A 21598-nucleotide genomic window follows, 5' to 3' on the forward strand; every position below is an offset into this window, starting at 1 on the left:
GACCTGCTGAACCATCAGCACATTTAACCACAACGCTAAGAAAACATGCGCAGTCGAGGTAAAAAACCTTTTTGGCGATGAAGCGATGTGAGAAGCAAGATGGAGAACTGCTGGCTGATACCACAGGCTGAGAATGAGAACGTCACATACAAGATGAACCCCCACCTGTGTGTGTGTGTGTGTGTGTGTGTGTGTGTGTGTGTGTGTGTGTGAGAGAGAGTGAGTGAAAGGCATTAGCCTTCACAGCCCAGCATGCACACCATTTACCAGCAGGCCTCCTGTGAAAATGTCACTGTGTGGGAGTTTGAACCAATCACCTTTGATTATCTTTGCCTTTTTATTATACTTTTACACTTTTACTGTTCCTCTTTCAATTGGTGGCAGCTAAACACCTGCAATTACCTTTAATTATGATTCATTAGAGCAGTCAGTGGACGGTAACATAAACAATAAAATCGAATTATTCGGTTCAGAAAGTGCATGGCTCATGACCTCGCCGGCAACTTTTAGTATATAACTTACTTACTATAACTCACTTTTACATTTCCTCAATTTTCTCTCGTTTCCTATGCAGAGTTTAGGTACGGGTAGTTCAGCTACTTTACTACTTACTATTTGGACTATTGTGTTTCCACCACAAGTAGCTGCTTAGCTTCATTGACGAGTTGCTGTCATAACTGTTGCTGAAGTTTATTTGAAAAACTCACACACCCACACTGAACTGTGGAACAGCGGAGCTACTCCCTTGAACATGTTCCCAGCATGCATCACTGTCGCCTGTCACCTTGCCATGCTTAATGAAATGACACTAAAATGGGCGATTCCATCCATCCAATGATTTTGCCATGAAGTCGGTCCGTAGCGTTCTGACTCTTTGGCCTCACAGGTCCGGCTCAGGACACGTGTGCGGACGCTGAGGGGGTTTGACCTTTACGCCTTCGCAGGGTTTTACACGTGTGAGGATAAAAGCAGCGGAGCGCCGAGCGTAATTAAGCTATTTGGGTCACGATGTACAGCACACCTCTGCTTCGGCCCTCTCCCCGAGTGTGCCTTTGAAAGGGCGAGGAACAGACGAGCGGGGAGCGTCAGCCCCCCCGTGGCTTTCACGTTTGGCCCACTTTTAAGTTTTCAATCACACAGTTTACCTCAATTTACCTCCCGTAGAGTCGAGCTCCTTCTCTCATCACGGAGATAGAGAGAGATTTATCACCGGGACCGGACCGGACGAGGTGTCTTACTACGGCGAACGTGCACAGCCAGAGACGGGAGAGGTTAGTAAATAAAACGTGCAGTGTGTAGAGATATGTGTGTGTGTGTGAGTGTGTGGTCTGAAAGGCAGTTGAGGACAGACACATAGAAAGGAATAAAAGGGATTTTAGGAAGAAGAAGAGAGTGAGAACAGAGGGCAAGGACGAAAGAGGGGGGGGGATAGAAAGGGAGAGAGAGAGAGAGAGAGAGAGAGAGAGAGAGAGAGAGAGAGAGAGAGAGAGAGAGAGAGAGAGAGAGAGAGGAGGACAATAAAGACAGAGTCAAAGCTTCCCTTTAAGTGGTTTTCCCTGGTCCATCAAAGGAAGCCAATTTCTCCAGAGGAAGGTGGGAGTGGGATGGAATACCAACACAGCACACACGGGAGAGGGAGAACGGAGGTGTACGTAGTATCATAAGAGGAGAGACACACACACACACAGAGAGTGTGAGAGAGAGAGAGAGAGGGAGAGCGAGGAACAGCGGAGAGTCTTTGTGTTTGATTTTACGCACAGAGGACGGTCAAAGGATATAGAGGCGATTGTGCTTATTTGAAGTTAAACATCAAACAGAAAGACACACACACACACACACACACACACACACACACACACACACACACACACACACACACTTCTCATTAATTTCCTTGTCTTTGTCTTCCTCTGTCTTGCCTTAAATTAGTTTTGGCAAGACAAGTAATAGAATAAATTACACTCTTACTCATAATTCACTCTGTCTAAAGACCCTCAGATCTTCATTGTGTCTGTTTTGTGTCTTAATTGGCCTGGTGTGGTTCTGTTTGTGTGACCACACAGGAAACACACTCACACACATATACACACACACACACACACACACACACACACACACACACAGTGTAATGTTCAGTGTGTGTGTGTCTCCTGGTTCTCCTGCATGTGGCCCGGGCTCCCCTGGGCAGATCACCTACCATGTGATGGAGAACGTGGCTATTTTCAGCACAGGAAGTTTAACCTACTTATCCTCTTCTCACCGACGCTCCTCCTCCTTCTCTTTCCCCTCCTCTTCACCTTACTCACTCCTACGTTCAACAATCGATACTTTACGTCTTCCTCGTTCTCCAAATCTGGACGCTTCATACTGCTTCCACAAGAAGCAAACTTCACTCTCCGGCATTTTGTAGTTGAACTCCATTGAGGATTCAGCTCTCACTTGAACATTTAGACATCTCTCTTGAATAGACAGTTTTTTTAGCAAATCAAGGTTTTTCACCTGCTGGCGCCCATATTCTCCCTTTGTCCCCTCACAGGTGCAGCTCTCACACGCTAAAAGTGCAACTGCAGGGATGTGGAGCATTGGAGCTCGGTAAACACTGCCTCCAATACGCTGTGACTCAATCATATTCCACAGATCCTCCAGGGTTGCCGGGTTGACAGGCTCCGACATCAGCGGCCTCCAGACAAACCGTGCACTTCCTGTCGCTGTGCAACAACCTCGAGGGCCGACGGCGTCTTCAAAGTTCAGAGTTTTGTGTCGTGTCAAGCCCCTTCCCTTATCTGCAGGTACGTTTTTTATTCTGCATGGAGCCTGAGCCAGCTGCAGAGGAACAGATCAGAATACACGCCGAACCCAACACCAAGTCCTCACCACCGAATATCAAAGAAGACAATCTCTCCCCGTGAATCTCCAGACTCTCACAGCATGTTAATACCAGTAAAACAGCGAGTCATCTTCTCCATAGCTAACCTTTAACTCAAACAAAGGGCAATTAAAATGCAATTCCCCAGGCGCAGTCCCTCACGTCTAACTTTAGCAACTACCTTCGTCTAATTAGACTCCATTTGACAACCGCTAGATATTTTGCATATTGTAACTTTGCAGCCTTGTTTTCTCTAGTTTTGGCTTTATGTTCCTTCCACAAACTGTTTGCCAGCTTGCCAAGTTTTTGGAAAAAAAAGAGAAGAAAAGAAGGAGTTTGTCTCTGGACTTGCTAGCGGCTCCATCATCCCTATCTTTGTTCTGCATGTGTCTCAGGTAGTCTGGGACATTAACAGCTTCAATAATAGAGCTGTTTGTCATTCTGTTTGTCATTCTGATGAAGTCGAGTGCCAGTGAGCAGTAATGACAGAAGAGGAAACAGATGGAATCCATCTAAAGTTGACACGATCTGAATGAACAGGCCAATACAAAGCGTCTGGCAGGTACAAATAGCTGTGAGACGTCTTCAACGGCACAGAAAGGAAGACATCCATCGCCGCACCTCATCTCACACGCATCCTTCACCTGAGGACAACGCTTTGATACAGTAATTGGCTTAAAAATGAGTTATGGAAACAAAAGCCACCTCCCCATCCCTCACACACCTCTATGTCGATTATTTCCTTTCCATGGCGGTGTGTGTGTGTGTGTGTGTGTGTGTGTGTGTGTGTGTGTGTCTTGTGCAATCCTCCACGCTGACTACATGGAGACTCCCAGTGCCACATTAACCGCCGACCTTTGTACTTGCGATGTCGTGAACGAGTCCACGAGAAGCCTTTGAAAGCAGCTCTCCAAAATGTTATTAAATGTAACACAACCCCATTAACGTGATCAGACAGTGGCCCGGAGCGTCAACAAAAAAAAAAAAACCCTGAGCTCGTAGGTGGAACTCAATTGATTAACAAGAGGTGCAAAAAACATTAAAGCCACTTTTATAAAGCCAATATCTTCCTCTACTCCAAACACTGCCATCCCAGCGTTGCACTGTAGAGGCCATGAGTCCAAACATATCCTTAGGGTCGGTATTCCCACTGCAGCCATTCCAGGAATTAAGTGGCTTGGTTTATTGTATGGCTTTATGACCTCACTCAATCAACTACTCCTTCCCTTTGTGCCTCTCGCTCTCCTCTTTTTCTCCCTCAAGTAACAACCTCTGCATTGTGCCTGACGGTCCCTCCATAGACCCCCGAACACGCGCACACACACACACACACACACACACACACACACACACACTCAGAGAAATCTCTAAGGCTATAGAAAGTAAACAGGATTAAGCAGCTCTCCCTTGCTCCACTGTAAACGGCCTGTACTGGCAGCAGTGCTTCTAAATCCCTGCATCTCTTTCTCTAAACCCCCCCCCCCCCCACCTTTTCTATTAAACATGGAGGTTAATCCTCCACCCCCTACCCCCTTGTCCACAGCGCCGTGGTCCAGGATAAGCTGTCAGAGCGGGAATGCCGATACTTAGCATTGCTCCAATAGCCCCGCAATTTCAACAGAGATTCTCTATGTGTGTGTGTGGGAGCGTGTGTGTGTCGGTGAAATCATTCATACTCTTTTGAAGGATCCAATCTCTGCAGGATAAAGGGCTAAATGTGGAGGACCCTAAAGCAAACACACTGCGCTGAGCTTTGGGCCACAGCAGCGCCTGCTTGAGCCTCATTGTCTGGGCCACTTTGACCCACACCTCCCGGCCCTCGCTGCCCTGCTGAACCAGGGGGGGAATCATGAATCACTAATGTGTCTCTCAAGTCACAAAAAGTCAACATTTTGTTCCTTTCCGCTTACTACAGCAGACGTTTCCCGTGGCAGGGGAAAACTCAATAGAATTCAGCCGGAGGAGTCTCCATAAGAACCAGAATTAGGACAAGGAGTGACCTAAAAAGGGCCCGGGAGGACGGTGTCTGACATTTTAATGACACAAATATATTTATATTCTTACATCTTACATTCTGGCTACTAAACATTCCTGAATCATCCTCAGAGCGGCAACAACGAGGTATCTTGAATGGACGACTATTACAGATCAACTTACAGTAGTTCAGTCAGAAGGGAGTAGCGCTGCTTCCACTAAAAGCTCTTTCTGTCCCAGCTCTTCGTCCCGTCCTTCAGGGTGAGTCCAAACATCTCAGCAACTCATACGCTCAACTCTCGCCCCTTCTGTCAAGTCTCAAATCTCATGATCACATCGAAGTGGTTGGAGCTACACGAGTTGTTACAATCAAGCATCATCTTCCTCTTCACCGCCGCAGCACCCACTTCACTGTGAACACACTGATCTCACACACCGATCTCACACTCCATCCTGCCCTTACACGCTGGGGATATGCCTCCTCATCCATCCATCCATCACCTGGTTGTGAGGCTCTTTACCTTTAATTACAACAACAGATGGGATATCTAGGATGGGACATTTCTAATTGAAGTGAACAGAGAAATAACAAATCATAGTTGAAATCACAGTGCGACATCTATAAGCCACGTTGGCTCCGGCCCAGATTTAACCTGGAACGTTTCAGCGAGAGAAAGCGGCACAAAAGGCGACTGCACCAACAATGAGCCACTAAGCCTCCTCAAGGACAACGCGATGGATGCGTACATGAGCCAGCAGACACTGTGACACTCTGGTTGTTGATGTATTATTACTTGGCATAGACTACCCACCCCCAACACCCCCCATCCCTCCCTTTCCATTTCCATTACTTCTTCCTTCAAGCTAACATCTGGCTATCTGCTCAGATTGGTTTAACATTATCTCTCAAAATCTTCCATTACTCAAAACCCACTTCCGCAGTGCTGTGTTAAAGTGAAGTTACCCTCCAGTGCTTACTCAGCATTCTGCTTTGAAAACTCCCATTTCCTCACCTAACCATTAAGAAAGACGAAAATAATATATAGCACATATACATATATAGCTCCTGGAATTAAGTGTGGAACAGCGAATTTAGAAGGCGACTTGTTTGTATTCCCTGAATTTTTGATGCAGGTTTTCTATTCATGGGCATGAGGGGCAAGTAAACATCAAGATAAATTACCAGGGGGAAAAAAGCTAAGGGGAACATTTTGCCTCGACAGAAGGAAAGGAGAGAGAACAACCGAGCGCGGCAAGAAAAGGGCGACGAAGAGCAAAACCATAAAAAGCTGATATCGGACGAGAAGAAAAGCATAGAAAGAAGGTGAGATCCAAAGGTGTGAAGGGACGCTCGGGTCTGTTGTCGACGCTAAACGTGATGGAACGATCCGGGCGGGGGCGTGGCCTAATCAGGCTCCTTTAATCATGTCAGACACCCATTGCAGGCCTATTTATAGGTGCTCAGGTAAAGAGCCGCAGGCAAATAATCACACACAGATGCTCCTGATGCATTGTCTTCTCGTTCTTCCATCTAGCCTTGAGTGTGTTTAAGGACGATAAAGAGGCATTGTTGCTCTGTCTGAACGCTAAATTACAGCTGACAGTGGCTCCAGCTAAATTCATTTCAAGCCCCTTGCCCGCCCGGCACGTCCCACAGAGGACAGTATTGTATATGGAACGTTTGTGACTCACCGGGTCTTTAGCTTGCTGCGCTAACACGGCGTAGGTGGATATCCTACTGCACAGGCATTTGGTGTGGACGGTGGTTGAGGCGAGCGTTTGGCAGCCTTCCGCGCCCCAGTTTTCCCCGCCGGCTTCCCTGGAGGTGGAGAGACAGAGACAAACAGAGGAGCGTGAGACACATAAAGCAAAAAGGCCACCATCTCGTGGCTTCACACATGCAGGAAAGGTCCGACTTCCAGGGGTTGAGGATTGACATCCGCTGTCTTCAAGCGTCCCATTCACTCTATAGACTCATTGTGCAGCCTCGTCCAAACCTCTTTCATTCCGTAGTCATGGGAGACCAGCGTCACCCCTCTCTCCTCTATGCATCCTTTCTCCTCTTTCCTTTCAGGCAAGAAGAACCTGAAAGTCCCGTCCTTCAGGAGCAGGGAAGAGCAGTGCTGCAGCTCAAAGTTAATACCCGCGGTGGCGTACATGCCGGACGGGAGTTATTTAGCACTAAATGGTCAATTACTTTGACATCCAACACATTACCGAGAGAGCGAGTCCCAGGAAACTCATACAACAGAACCTTGTACACTTTATTGGCCCACATCTTTCTCCTCTTCGCGCTCCTTGCCCACCCTTCCACTTCCACTCTAAATGCTCTCAATAAAGGGTTGAGTGTGGAAGGTCAATCAATAAGACTCTAACTGAACTAATTACCCTGGCAGCTCAGACTACACATTAACCTTACGTTTAACCCCCGGCAACACCTTTTCTGGCCACCAGAGACGAGTGGAAATGTTATGGAAGGCATCAGAGCAGTCAGGGGAGATGTGCTGGAGCGGCCAAAAGGCTCCATTAGGAATGATGGGTAAAGAGGAAGCCGAGGATGAAGGTTTTATGTCAGAACGAGACGTCCGGCATTGCAGCTTCCGTTAACAATGTGAGGCATATCTGGAGCCATTTCACATCCCACGATTTGAATCAGAAGTCAACATGTAGGAGGCTTTCACCAGTCAGTTGCTCTCTAGGGATTAACAACAATAAAGAAAACCCCCGGATCTGTACGTGTTTCAAGCCAATTGGAAGCGACGACCATGAGAGAAACAGGTTTTGATGTGGAATGTGAGCCTTGCTTTTAGTTTGCATGTCATGTGGTTGCTTGTGTAGCTGTGACTTGTTCCTGTCATTAAAACTCAAGGAAATCTCTTTGGTCGACAAAACACTACACTACACAACACAACACACACTTAATGTCGTGTAATTTGTGAGTAATGTCTTCATCAACTCGACAAAATTCTGGTTTGTTGAAACTCCCCCTACAAGCTTCTCCTTCCACTTCTTATTTCAGAGACTTAAGAGAAGGTCCGAACTGTAACCGGGAGTTGGACAACTAAACTAAGCATTACACTATTGGAGATCTGTGCTAAACATCTCTTAGCCCTGTGACGCAGCATAGAAACGGTCTATTAAAGAATCTGCCAAAAAGTACGTGGAGGGCAAAAAGGCAAAACGGAGGTGCGGTATCATCCCTAGTCCACAGAGACCCGGGTAAAAATTCTCAACAGCTGTGTCGAGCTTGGCAAAGAGCTTCAACAGGAGGAGGAAAAAACAGGGAAAATTGGCAGCGTTAGCGAGAAGCCACGGCGGAGCCATGTCACTGTTCCGCTGCTTCAGCAAATCCTGCTGGTCTGCGAGTGGAGGAGGGGATCTGGAGGAGATAACCCCAAACCTCCGCTCCAGTCTTAACGCTCCGCTAGAGAGTCTTTTTGCTGTCAGGTCAAAATGAAATTGTCAACTCGGGGGTGAATCACTGAGGCAGATGGTCGGCTGTACCCTTCACAGGCTAACGCAGGACCTAACGCAAAACACTGTGCGTGCGTCAGAGTCTGTGCTTTTGGTTCCTTTCCTAGTAAAGATTTGTACAGCAGAAGAAGAAAATAGCGGAATGTGATGCCAGCTTTGTTTCACCGCTAATGCTTTAGTGGAGAACTTAATTACCTCCTCTCAGTCTAATAGCAATGAGTGCTCTCAACACAGGATGGAGAAAAAATTTAATTAAGTGTGCCTATATTGAAATACGCGTAGGAGCTGCAATCGGGCGGATCGCTCGCCGAGGCGGGAATGTGCCAGAGCGTCAGACGGGCAATACAACGTGTTTCCATCTCCAGGGAGGGTTGGGTGACAGCTTCGCTTTATGAGAAATGATAAGCGGAGTTGCATGGGAAGTCTACGACTTCAGAGGTGAAGGAGACAGGGAGAGCGGAGGAGGAAGAGGAAGAAGACGAGGGAAAGGAGGCAGAAACAGACGGAAATTTGAGGAGAGCAATGAGCTGTATGTGAAAATTACACCTGCATGCACGGCAAAATGATTATTAACTGGATAAGCTGATGATGCTTGATGATACCAGACACACACACACACACACAAACGGAGGCTCTTACTAATGCATACTGATTTGTAATGACCACATAAACAACAGAGTGATGCGTAATGAGTGCGAGAATGTTCAGATTCACACTAAACAGACGCCTAGAGACGACGTGCGACATCATTATCTTTTTAATCATTTTCCCATCATAGCAGGATAATGTTGCCGACATCTGGAGCAAACGCAGCTCTGAGGACCGGCAGGACAGAGCGTGGCTGTGATATTGGTCTATGTTTGGGAAAATGCTTTGTATCGTCAGGATCTGTAAATTCATTCCATTGTCGAGTGCAGACTATTTTCGATGATGTCACACGTCCCCTCTCGGCTTCCGTAGGGGCAGAACGCAGATCGAGCCGTACTCACGGATGGGATTAATAGGATTGTGTTGTTTGTTTAGATATACAGTGCATGATGTGGCACTTTAATCAGCTTAACTGGGACGCGTGCCAGGTGAGGAAATGTAAGAGGAGACGCTTCAGGCAGATGTACACAGATCCCAATCACATACTGTCTGATTACAGTGTTTACATGAAAACAATCTATTTATTGCCTCAATCAGAGCAAAATCAAAGTTTAGCCGGGATGTAAACAGGGAATAGCTGTGGTTTGAAACTTCTTGGCGTCAGCTGCCAATGAAAATACGTTAAACTAAATATATAGTCTACATATAGACTAAATATACATCTGCAGTGACAGAGAGATCGCACTCAAACGCAATCAGTGTGACAGTAAATGACAAGAACACATCCAGATTAAATCTCTGAAGCACGTCTGAACATGCACAAATGCACACAAACCCAGACAGACACAAACACACACACACACACACACACAACTGCGTCTCATAATGTCAGTAATGAGATGTGAGTACAATTCCCCTGATGATCACCGTCTGCACAGTGACGCTTGAAAAACTGAAGATCTGAAAGCGAGTCGCAGCGAGGAAGCCTAGAGACAGCTTGACAGGTGTGTGAACCTGTTTGTGTGCGCCTGTGTCTGTGTGTGTTTGAGAGAAAGAGACGGAAAGAGACGTGTGCACTTTTTACCTCATATGAGGAAATCCTCCAAACTGTGCCGGTAAGTATTTTTGGTGACGCTCCAGTTGGAATGCACATTTAAAATGACATTTCACTGTTGTTGCGTTTCACAGAGACGACTCACTCAATATCGGAAATGACATTAAATCATACAGAATCTATCCATCTATCTATATCTTATTCCACAAATAAACCTGAGACTGTTTGCTCTGCTGTCGGCTTCACTGGGCTCCAGTGTTGCGTGATGTGTGAGGCTTTTGATTCACTTTTGTTGCAGCTCTTCAATGAGAGTAGAGCTGCTGCCTGCTACTCTTGTCCCGGGAAACAGCTACCAGATGTAACAAACAGGCCAATAGTGTAGCTGCTTTACAAAACGCGGATCCTACATTCATTCACAGTGACCTTTTGCTTTTATCAATGATTTGTACACACTCATGTAACTGCTGGTGTTGTGATGAGCCCTAATGTTCATGTTTGTTGATATTTGTCTCACTTCCTTGTCAGACATTGTATGGATTTAGCTCTGAACTATTGCTGTGATGTAGGCAGACAGAGTGTGATACAATGTGAGATAAGCAGGTGCTATAACCTATGAGTCAGTGCCATAAATCAGTATGCATGCACGGAATTGAGCCAATGAGGAGCTGCCATATTACAACTTCTATGTAACTGGATGAAGGGAAGACTGGATTTCACAGATAAATAGAAAACAACAGTAAAAAAACTACTTTCATGGCAACAAACTAATAAAAAGTCAGTGCAAGTTCAGTTTTCCCTGACATGAAGTGGTTAAGTCACAGATCAGAGACGCTGGTTTAACACGGGGATGCTCACAGGTCACAAAGAGCAGGAAAGAAGAGCTGGAGATATGAGGGACAGCAGAGCCAACATGGCCGCTAAAGGTCACAGATGGACAGATAGCAGCGTGTAGGACCTCATTACGACAAAACTGCCATCAAAGACGGAGCCGGCGGCAACTCTAAGGGGCCTGCAGGCTCGAGTCGCGTTTGTTCTTTGGGGCGCTTCTCAGACACGGATTCCTTCCTCTGGTTTCACGCCGCTTGTTGATTTAATGTGGCGCACCGATGCGCTCCGCATCCACACCCGATCGACTGCACCAAATTAACTGTTGTTGAACCCATGTTTGTCTGTTGGGAATGTAATTTGCGATCGAGTGAACTCATCATTGCTGACGACGACGAGGGCTGCAAACCGGAACAATCCAAGGCAGTCAATCACAGAGGCGGAGCGACTGTAAACGCTCTGTGAACATGCAACGAGGTCAGAGGAATCACATCGTGCAGGCTTTACATACAGGTTTACATATTGTAGCATCGCTCAACCACGCTTCACATGAAGTCAATGGAAAATGCAAAAAGAGGAGATAGTGTAATTTGTTTATGATGATGGTAGATTTAAAGACTTCTCCACATCATAAGTTTATCCAGGCTGTAATGTGATGCATGTTAATCCACGCTGAAACCAAACGACTTGTATTTATTTTAAACACTGTTAAATATCTTTAGTTGCCTCTCTTTACTGGGAACATTACGAGAAATGCTAAAGTTTACTGAGTAGAAACTTTCCACCTCTGTAATTAAGATTCAACCCATAGAAATATAACATAACACAAATATATAGATGTATGTCATTATGTTGCTATGTTATGTTCTTCTTTCCTACTTTCCTTCCTTCTTGTATTAAAATTTCAATCTTTGTCCATATAATTGAATGATTTTATGTGCAAATGCAGTTAATACATTTTGAAACTCATCTGTAAGTCAGATTAGGACTTGGTTGCACGTTGGTCTGACTAACAGAAAGGCAGCGCTTCAAGTTTGCATCTCTATTCTGGTCACATAATGAAATGAAGTCCCCTCATTTAAATAATTGGATTAAAATGAATGACAAAACTCAATCTGTTTGCTTCTCAGCTTATATATCTCATATCTGTCCGGTCAGCTTTGCGTGATTGAACCTATATAGTGGAAAGAAAGCAGGGGAACGTCTTTACTCTGGTTAGATGTTAGACGGACACCCTGAATGTGATCAACTTGGTCCAGAGGACTTTATGCTCCCACATCACTGCAGCGAATCTCCACATGACACAAATTATATGTAGTTACTGAGCCCTGCATGCTGGCATTCTGTCTATGTGTGTGTGTGACCCAGTTATTAAGCTTTCCTCTCTTCCAGTGACGGATGTAAAGATGGGTCCATAGCCGCATGAACATGAGATTATCTCGGGCTTATAGGAGATGTCAATGACCACACGGCTTATATTCCTCATATCTCTGTGGCTTCGTCTGATCTTGCCATTATCACCGCTGCGGCTCGATCAATATTAAACAAACAAAGCAACAGGGAGAGGAAATTTACACGTTGCCTTTGTGTGTCTGTATCTCAAAAGGTTACCCGCAAAGTCTAATGACACTTGATGGACAGGAAGAACACAATAAATGATGGTAGCGGTTGGTCTGATGCTTGGTCAATCAATGGTGGTGGAGGACGTCTTGGCCTTGGTTGAGGCACTCTGCGAACGCTAACCCGTTTCCTTTCAGACACGTTTTTGTAAAGACGTGCAGGCCCCTTGTTGTCTATCTCCACTGGCCTTTCTTAGGTCAGTTGTCGTGTGAGCCTGAGCAACTCTGCCCGATTCCCATGCGATGATGCTTTGTCATTGACCTCCACCGGCCCACTGCCCTGTCACGGCCGCGGGCTAATTTATAAGCCTCTTTGCAAAGGATTATCTTTCTCCTGGTGTGCAACCTAGCGAGCTAACTGGAAAGCAGAAGGCACACAGGTTCTGCTTAAAGCCATAAAAGGCCCTGGTGTTCCCGCCGCCTGCATCTCTGCGTAAACATGGACACGCTGCAGACGCTCGGAGGAAAGCGGATATTACAGGAAACCTGTCTCCATATTTAGCAGAGTGTTAGACATGGCTTTTCCACTTGGAGGCAAAGAGTATGCATCTCATAGAAAACTGGACGTATTCCAAGCTTGTCGCCAGGGGCTCCAACGCAACTCTGAAGGCCGAAGGGATCAACACGGTGCCCTCTCAGCCTGCTCCCAGCAGCACACGGGCAAAGAGGATAATGAGCCAGTCAACAAGATAAGCAGAAAGCAAACGCTGCACTTGGCTTGACTTCACTTTACCAGATTGCTGTCAGATGAACTTTGCTGTTTTCACGCGATCTTAACAAAACGTTTAGAAAATGGCAAAGATGTTCAGCTGTCACTCACCTGGTGGAGCTCTGATAGGTCCAACAGGTTCCAGGGATGAAGAGGCAGCAATGCAGAGTCTTCGTTTTCACAGCTAAATGCTAAATGCTAATCACTACAAATGCCAAACTCTGTCTCCAACATGAGAGAGCATCCAGGGGAGACGGCTTCACTTCTACAAGCTAGATGTTAGATGCAGAGCTCCATCCCACACCCACTGGTCACATGATGACGCAATCGATAATAAAAAAGGGTGAATAAGGTAATAAAAAACCTGAACTTTACACTTTATAGAACTTCTTCGCCTTCACTAAAAACTTTCCTGAATCGCAAACAGCCCACATTCATCCAGAGCGTCCAATGGCAGAAACAGATCCAGAGCAGAAGCATCAGAGTGACTCTGAAGCTGACCGACTTTACACAAATCACAGTAATGCATATTAAAGAATCAGAGCTGAGGGCTGTCCAGGTTTCAGGGGAAATAAGCTAAAAGCTCGTCCACGTCCACAACCACGTCCATATAAGCCCGGCTGACCATACTCCCTCGTGCCGTGCCGGCTCGCTGTGCTGTTTGACACCCGTCCTGATCCCTTCTGCTCGGTCAGATGGAAAAGTGGAGCAAAGCCCTACAGCAACCACCCCCAACCCCCTCCTCCTCCTCCTCCTCATGGGCGGCTTAAACGCACATTTCACAAACATGTCTTTCTAAGGGAAAACACTGATGGAAATCTGTGATATACTGCAAATTAGATTGTATATGGGGCTCCAGCGCTGGAGATTAAAGTCTAAAAATACACACAGTGTGTATGACCACCAAGGCCATTAGACTTTGTTTGACCTTGTTTGACACTTGTTGGATCCCTCAGCTATTCATCCGGTTTGTCAGGTTCATGCAGACTCTGTTGTACCTTGTGTTGTGTTATTTCATTAAGAATGTTTTTATTTTATCAATACAGTGTGTATTTGTAAAATATCCTGTTTAAATCTGGCTATTTAGCGGGGAAAGATGTAATTTCACATAATAATATCAAATGAATCTATTACTAATTCCAATCTTCAGCTGAGAGAAATTTAGCCTTTACTCTGGCTAGCAACTGAGCTGCTACATAAACAATATCAGCAGTCAAAACTACTAGCTAGCTACACAGCGGCTAAATGTAGTTAAGTCAAGTGAATCATAGTGAATCAAACGTCTTTTGGGATGTTGATGTTGACGTCTTGTCTCTTTTGAATTTGAAAACCTGACATGGTTTCTTGTAAAGAAACATGAAGGCAATGCTAGTTTGGAGCTAGCAAGGGATGCTGACAGCTCCTGACAGCAAACACTGTCATTGAACAAATAATGAATGTTACACTTTAGAGAGATGTTTTACAAAATATTCTAAACAAGACGAGTCAAACTCAGTGACCCAGACTCCTCCTCAGGCTAAATTGTTAACATCGGCTATGAGACTTCAGTTGTACATATTTTAGTGAGGTTTTTACTATGCAAGAAAAACTTTGCTTCCTCATCCATTCATTGAGTTGTTTTCATTTATTTCAGAGAACAAAGACGTGTTTAAGAGTGAAAGAGGGCCAAAGATATCTTTCTCACTGTGGTCGAGCCTTTTTATACAAAGGCACGCTCACATTTTGACCAGGTGTGTGTCCAGCCATTGAATGTTTAGACGTTTTCTTTACTTAAGGTCGAGAGCAAAGCTGAAAGCGCCGGCGGATCAGCGTGAGCTTCGATGGGCCGTGTCAGATTGAGGATGTTAGAGCTGCGTCTGCCGCACACGACTTGTTATTACTGTGAGGCATTGATGGCTTGCTGGGTGCCCGGCTCTGTCACCGCTGATCCCAGATCAAACCCCGGACCATTGAGGATTAGAAATGGGATTAAGTGACCCTCAATCCCCACAGGCTTACAGCAGTCCATCTATCCACAGTGTATGATGCGTTTAGCGTCACCTGTCTTGTTATATTTAAAAAACGCTTTATGAGATGTGGCAACTGCTCAGATTCCTGCTGCACATGGATAATGCATAGACGTCTCATCTTGACTGTTTGCACTATGTTGCGCATGTACTTATGAAAAATGAAATGAAGAATGAATGAGTGAGGTATGAATAAATATTGGAGCTGCTGTGATACATATTTCATGGATACCTCTGAGGAGTGTATTCTGATTTTAAAAAAGCAGCAACTATAGAACTGGGGAAAACCTGGTAACAGCACATATACAATTTAACTGAGCCACAGCGATCAATAATGCACCAGATGAAAGAGTGTGTGTGTGTGTGTGTGAGTGTGTGTGTGTGTGTGTGTGAAGCTCTGGCCAGCTATCCCACACTGGGGCATTGGGGCATGGAGATGCTAGAGGCAAAGTCCACACAGGACGGAAAGGCTGAACAACACCCATCATCAATTTACACAAAGAGGAGAGAGAGAGAGAGAGAGAGAGAGAGAGAGAGAGAGAGAGAGAGAGAGAGAGAGAGAGAGAGAGAGAGAGAGAGAGTCTGGTTCCATCTCTCCCTCCCTCCTCATGAACCTGGTCAAGAAGACGTGGAGGGTTTTACTCCAAATAGCCTTACTAGTATTGACCCTGTAAAACTTTTATAAGTGCTAAATATAACGGTTTCTACCCGCTCCCGTGGGGAAATGAAAACAGGTTGGTGAGGAGGCCGGAGTTAAAGACACATGGGGGTGAAAAGACAGGGAGCCGTGGTAAGTGTAGCAATTCGGGTGGGCAGATGGAGTCGACATATGGGCCTGTTAGGGCAAAAATTAATAAATAAACACTTGCACATTAAATACGGAGATGAAGTGCAAGCTGAGGACTGTTGGCTAACCACGAGGGCTGAGAGGACTGGACGGGGGGGCGGGAGCTCGCGCCGCTAGTATCGCATCAAGGTTCACAACAGGCTTTGGAGATTTGAGATTCCGTCACTAATCCCCTCATGCGCTACGACAATCGAGTCATTAATATAACAACACGCACTTATGCAGCAACATAACGACGCTTGCCTCAGTCTGTAAACAACATAATCTCTGCAGGAATACAGGTCGCAGTGTGAGAAAGTTGTCTTCCCGTCACTGAATTTCCTCTCTCTTGCTGCTATGTTTGGCCTCCACGCAGCATCGCTATCTATAGTTTCTCCACCGCTCGTCTGCCTCCACGCTCAACCTCAAAGCCCCGCGGCTCACTTCGACAGACAGCCAGGTTGAGAGAGGTGAAATCCTCCTGCAAACAAACGTCTGCTTTGTACAACACGAGCATCCCCCCCCAAACACATATCAACGCAGCGCTCCCACCCAGCTCCAGTTAAGATCGAGTGCTTGGCAAAGGGAGAAGCCCTGAAACACCGCCAGTGCCTGCTCAATGCATATATAGATGCACCTCTGGTCCCTTTGCAGATGTCCTAGTAAGTCAGGCGAGCGATGCATAAATTCATGCGAGATGCGTATAGATGAGATTTCCCGCTGTCAGATTGTGATCATTCCCGGCTTTTGTTTAATTAAAGAGCACCAGTTGGCTGTAGGTAAGAAGAAGTAGAAGAAAAAGCTTGCATCTTTTTCCGAGCAGCATCTGTGCACCCAGTGTTTTGAGTAAACTGGCTTAAGGCTGCTTACCCTGGAACGGTCAGGTCTGCACATGGAGTCCAGAAGATGAACGAGTCGGCGGAACTCATGAATAGTTTCGCCTCATCAAATTATGCGACTAAGAATAGAGGCTCGCGTAGAGGCAGCGCGCATCTGTTACTTGCAGCCGCTTCAGTGATTAAAATGGGAACATTACTGTTTCTTTGTTGGCGTTTGCTGTATTTTATGGGGCCGTATTAGAACTGTCGCTCTAATGTTGCCGTATTAGAGCGACAGTTTGGGGGGGGGGGGTCAGGTCTAATTGTTTTTCCAACAGGGGCCCTGAAACTCTCTCGCAGTGTTTCGCTTCGGGCACAACATCAGACAGATTCAAGAGGATCTCCACTTAATCCCACAGGTTAAACACATCCCAATAATGTCCCCACTGTTTGTGTCATTGGCTGTGTGTGTGTGTGTGTGGGTGTGTGTGTGGGGGGGGGGGGGGGGGGGGGTTCGTAAGCGTGTCCGTGTCCAAACTTGGCTTGGCCGTGACTGCGTTACCCAATCCCCGGCACACAGATTTGGATGTATTCCACGTTCCTCCTTGCTGGAATAAGTTTGGCTGATAGACATCATCATCCTCGTCTTGGCACTTCATATTCTGTTTGGCTCTCTGCCCTCGTAATGTCTGGGAATTTAATTTGATTGCAGCTGTAATCTGCCGGCTAGTTAATTGACTTTGAGGAGCTTTCTTTCTCTCCTTGATGGAGAGCGGTAAGTTTGATAAGTTACAATCTCTTATCCTCCGCCTGTGAACCCGGGGCGAGTGTTTGCTTTGGCTGTGGCAGAGCACCGGATAGAGGTGTGAACCTGGCTGAACGGACATTATCACAGCCGGGAAACCCAATTTGACCAATTGACCACCAATGTCCTGCCATTCATCTCGTAGTCATAGTCAGCAGGTGATTCAGCTGAGAACGTTCTGGATTTTAGTGTTTTTGAGGCTATTCAGAAGCGAGTTTACTTCTTATTCTAGGTCTGATTCCGGAGGATGGTCTTTTGCTCTGGTCTAGAGGAAAGGTCAACCGGTCAGACTACTGGTCCATTACAGAGTTTGTTCCCATATAAAACCATCTGCTCATTGCGTGACACATTGGTTCTTCAGTAGAGGTTCATGTTCATAGCGTTAGCACGGTTGGAGGATCTGGGCCATCGAAAGACACGTGTGTGTGGTGCGTGATGGTGAGATGTGTGACCTGGAACATTCATGTCTGACCTTGCTCTGGTTTATTGGCAATAGTGGATCCCAATCCCAATGTAGGTTAATGAGCGATAAAAGCTTCAATCAATGGTGCTGGTTTTACATTATGTGGTTCACTATACGGTGCGCTACACACAGCCGGCACAGTCAAAGAAAGGCCAGTGGCCCACATAGACGAATGAGGGGAAAACCCATTAGGTGGAATGTGAGGCGTCACAGAACACAGAACTGGACTGGACAGGGGCGTGAATGACAACAGCTGACAATAGAGTTTCAGTGGCATTAAAGTGTGAAAATGTGCCTGCGACAAAGCGAAACAGGCTGAGCCGAAGTGTTGTGAGCGACGTTTCCTTTTGAACCCTGCGGAACGCCGAGAGAATGGTGTTTGTTCTCATTGACTGATTTAATTAACACCAAGACACTGAACTTCATTAGGGCTTTTTTACAGTTCATTAATGAAATGAAGGAATCTGAATGGGCACAAGCGCGTACAATGAGACAGACAGACACACACACACACACACACACACACACACACACACACACACACACACACACATGCATGCGAGCGGCTAAATCATTCAGGCTGACTTACGGGTTGCCATAGTCCCAGACTACGCACTGAGGATCCGATGTACCCTGCAAGATACGAGGGGGAAAGAGAGGGGGGGGGGAAAAAAAAAGACAAACTGTTATTGCTAGTTGAGAGGATCAGTGAGGGGGTAGGGAGAGATGGAAGAGCTTGTTGCCAGAGGAGGAAAGAGTGATGCTGTATGGGTGACAGAGAGAGGTAAACAGACAATGAAAGAGAAAGACTGAGACAGAAGGTGGGAGAGCGAGATGGAGGAGAGAATCATTGCCAGAGGACACATCAGTAAATAGCTGCTGCTGGGAAAGAGAGGATGCGAGCGACGCTATGAAAGAAATTAAGCCGGAGGGGGAGCGTGGACGGCGAGGAGAAGTTGTAAACGCGTCGATTCAGCGACGCAAGCGGAGAGCAGAACTGATCAATCAACACTCAGAGATGTCATATTTTAGAAGTGTTGTGTTTTTGACGATTTTTTTATCACGAGAAAGGCGATTTGCCACCAGCTCACTGTTAATCCATCAAATCGCCAGAGCCGTAAGCCAATCAGCTGAGAGCCAAGCGGTGAGGCGAACTGTCCTGTAATCAAAGGAAGATTTGCTACTGCCCGATCGATGAATTGATCAGAGGGTCAATACCTCCAACTGACCCGTCTGATCGCGCTCCACCGGTGATCTGCTTGGACCGCTGCATTGATTACTGTTAAAGTTCCATCGATTCCCTCCTCGCCAGTATGCTTCCTTTGATCAGAGGATTATGGAGGTTTTAGTTTTGCCATTGGCTGCATTAGCAGGATTCACCTAGACACAGAAATCTATGGGAAAAGTCTTGGAAAGATATCGTTTTAAATGTTGTTATTCTGATGGGGGGGAATCATAACGATTTATAATTAAATAGGGAATCATTTGGTGGGATTCAGCATTGACAATTGGATGTAGTGTGTTATATTCTCTTTCTCTGCCAAGTCCTCAATATTTCAACAGTCTCTACTTGCGCTCTTGATGTCAAAATGTTCCCCTTCTTCTGGTTTATATTTTATGTTTCATACTACTCACTTACATACGGAGCAGAAAAGGTCACAGCTGCATTTGGTGGTTCGACACTGCTTGTGTAATGGGGCCTGCTCGGTGTTGATGTGAGTCACCATAGTAACATAATCGTCTGTAGGCCACACATTGATCCAAACATTAATTTTCCTTCCTACTAAAACGTCTTTCGTTTCGGTGACATCTTGAATACTGAGATTTACTATAAACGTCTACATGTAAGGTTGATTTAAGCTGTATTACTCAGACACGGCCTCGGAATCTCATTTAATTTTTCAACAGGCAGAAACATTTAAATAAAATAGACGGACAGACAGTCAGTCAGTCCAGCTGCATGCCAGTTAGAAAGCCGGACATCCTGAACCAATCTGTTCCACTAACCCTATTTATCCAAACACCATCTGCGTCCTTCAAACTGAGCCTGATCCAGCTTTTGCTGATTTAGATCACATAACCACAATTAAGATTTCATTCTTCTTCTGCACTGAGCCGGCTCCCTCCTCAGCGCCGCACCTCTGAGCTCAATCTTGAATGGAGGAGCTCCCCCCACTGGCCGTGGGGGTTACAGCAGGGTTGTATATTAGAACCGTGTTGATGATGCCACACTGCGCCTTCACTCACTGCATGATGGGATGAGCTCATCTCACCACACACGGGCGTGAGCGACATGAGGGTCATCATTCCTGACTGGATGCTCAGGCAGGCTTCATCTGCAGTGACATCTACGCACTCCCACCATGCCTGCCTCCTGTCTTGCGTTGACGCCTCGCATAATGACCCCGTCTGCTCAACTGACGCCTCTTAAAGGGAGCAGCGGGTGCCTGGATCTAACAACAACGGCCTTTATGGGCGGCCGTAATGGTTCTTAACAGCTCTTTCTGCTTTTACGCAAAAAGTCATTTTCTTCCCCGTGCGTTGCTGTTATTTGATGCTGAGTTGTTTAATGCACGTTGGCTGAATATGGCTCGTCTAATCGGGGGGAATTAGCTGCTGCGGCGGAACGAGACCGCACCGGTGTAGAGAGTCTGAAGAGCCTCCTATTTCACACGGAAGAATCTTGCTTTAGAATATGTAAACACAGCAAGTTAGATTATGCTTTATGACTGATGGAAGTAAAGTCCATTACAGCAAAATTAGCAGAAAAAAACGCATGGCTGATCATCAAAACGCCTTTGACCGTCTAACAGGGCAGAGAAAGGACGGTCAGAGGAGGCAGGGGCGGAGAGCGCTGGTGCAGCACTTGGCATCTGGGCTTGTGGTCCACTGTTGGGACTTCTTTCTGGCTCCCTGATTCTTAGTTACCACGTAAACACACACTCGGAAACACATAGGAGGCCGGATGATGTGCGCTGGGGAAGTTGGTGGGGAGTCGGGAGCAGATGTCCTCCTGGTGAGGACTTGACCAGCTACAGAGACCCCTGCACCCTCCCTCTGAGACCCCGGCACCAAGCAGCTGTTTCCATTGCACTGCTTCAGGCGGGCCAAGGTCAAAATCTACAGCTGAGCACCAGCGAGAGAGAAGCTTCCCTTTGTTTTGCTTTCTTGTCTTCTTTCGCTCTGGTTTACACTCAGCGGCTCGGGATTCGCTAAGTTCAGGCAGCGAATTGTTAGAGGCCAGGATATTCCCTCAGAGGCAATTGGAACAATGTGTGTGTGTGTGGAAAACAGTGTTTACAGGAAGAGACTTGAGTATATAGCATATCTGCGTGTGCGTGTGCGTGCGTGTGTGTGGGTAGGTGGGTGGGTGGGTGGTTGTGCGTGGGTGGGTGTGTGTGGGCATGCATGTGAATATAAATTGGTGTGTTTCATAATTTAACAATGCTGGATTGTGTTGTGGCTGTTAATTACAGCTTTGGTCCGGCAGACTGCAGCTACAAAATATTTTGGCTATTAAAAACAGGAATGAAAATGGATTTTTCACGCTTGTTTTTCTTTTATTTTGCTC

The 21598-nt window shown here is 46.3% G+C and overlaps 1 protein-coding gene across 1 annotated transcript in view; it reads right to left on the minus strand.

Moving 5' to 3' along the window:
• adgrb2 (adhesion G protein-coupled receptor B2) overlaps nt 1-21598 on the minus strand; it is a 114306-nt gene that overhangs the window by 37454 nt on the left and 55254 nt on the right. Inside the window, exons 15-16 of the mRNA XM_076149910.1 lie at nt 18617-18660; nt 6533-6659 (exon numbers count right to left, since the gene is read on the minus strand). Of these exons, the coding sequence (XP_076006025.1) occupies nt 6533-6659; nt 18617-18660 (171 nt within the window). The remainder of the gene's footprint in view (nt 1-6532; nt 6660-18616; nt 18661-21598) is intronic.

The sequence above is a fragment of the Genypterus blacodes genome, unplaced genomic scaffold (assembly GCF_046128005.1).
Source record: "Genypterus blacodes isolate CSIRO-AG114 ecotype Tasmania unplaced genomic scaffold, CSIRO-AGI_Gbla_v1 ptg000048l_1, whole genome shotgun sequence".
Lineage (NCBI taxonomy): Eukaryota > Metazoa > Chordata > Actinopteri > Ophidiiformes > Ophidiidae > Genypterus > Genypterus blacodes.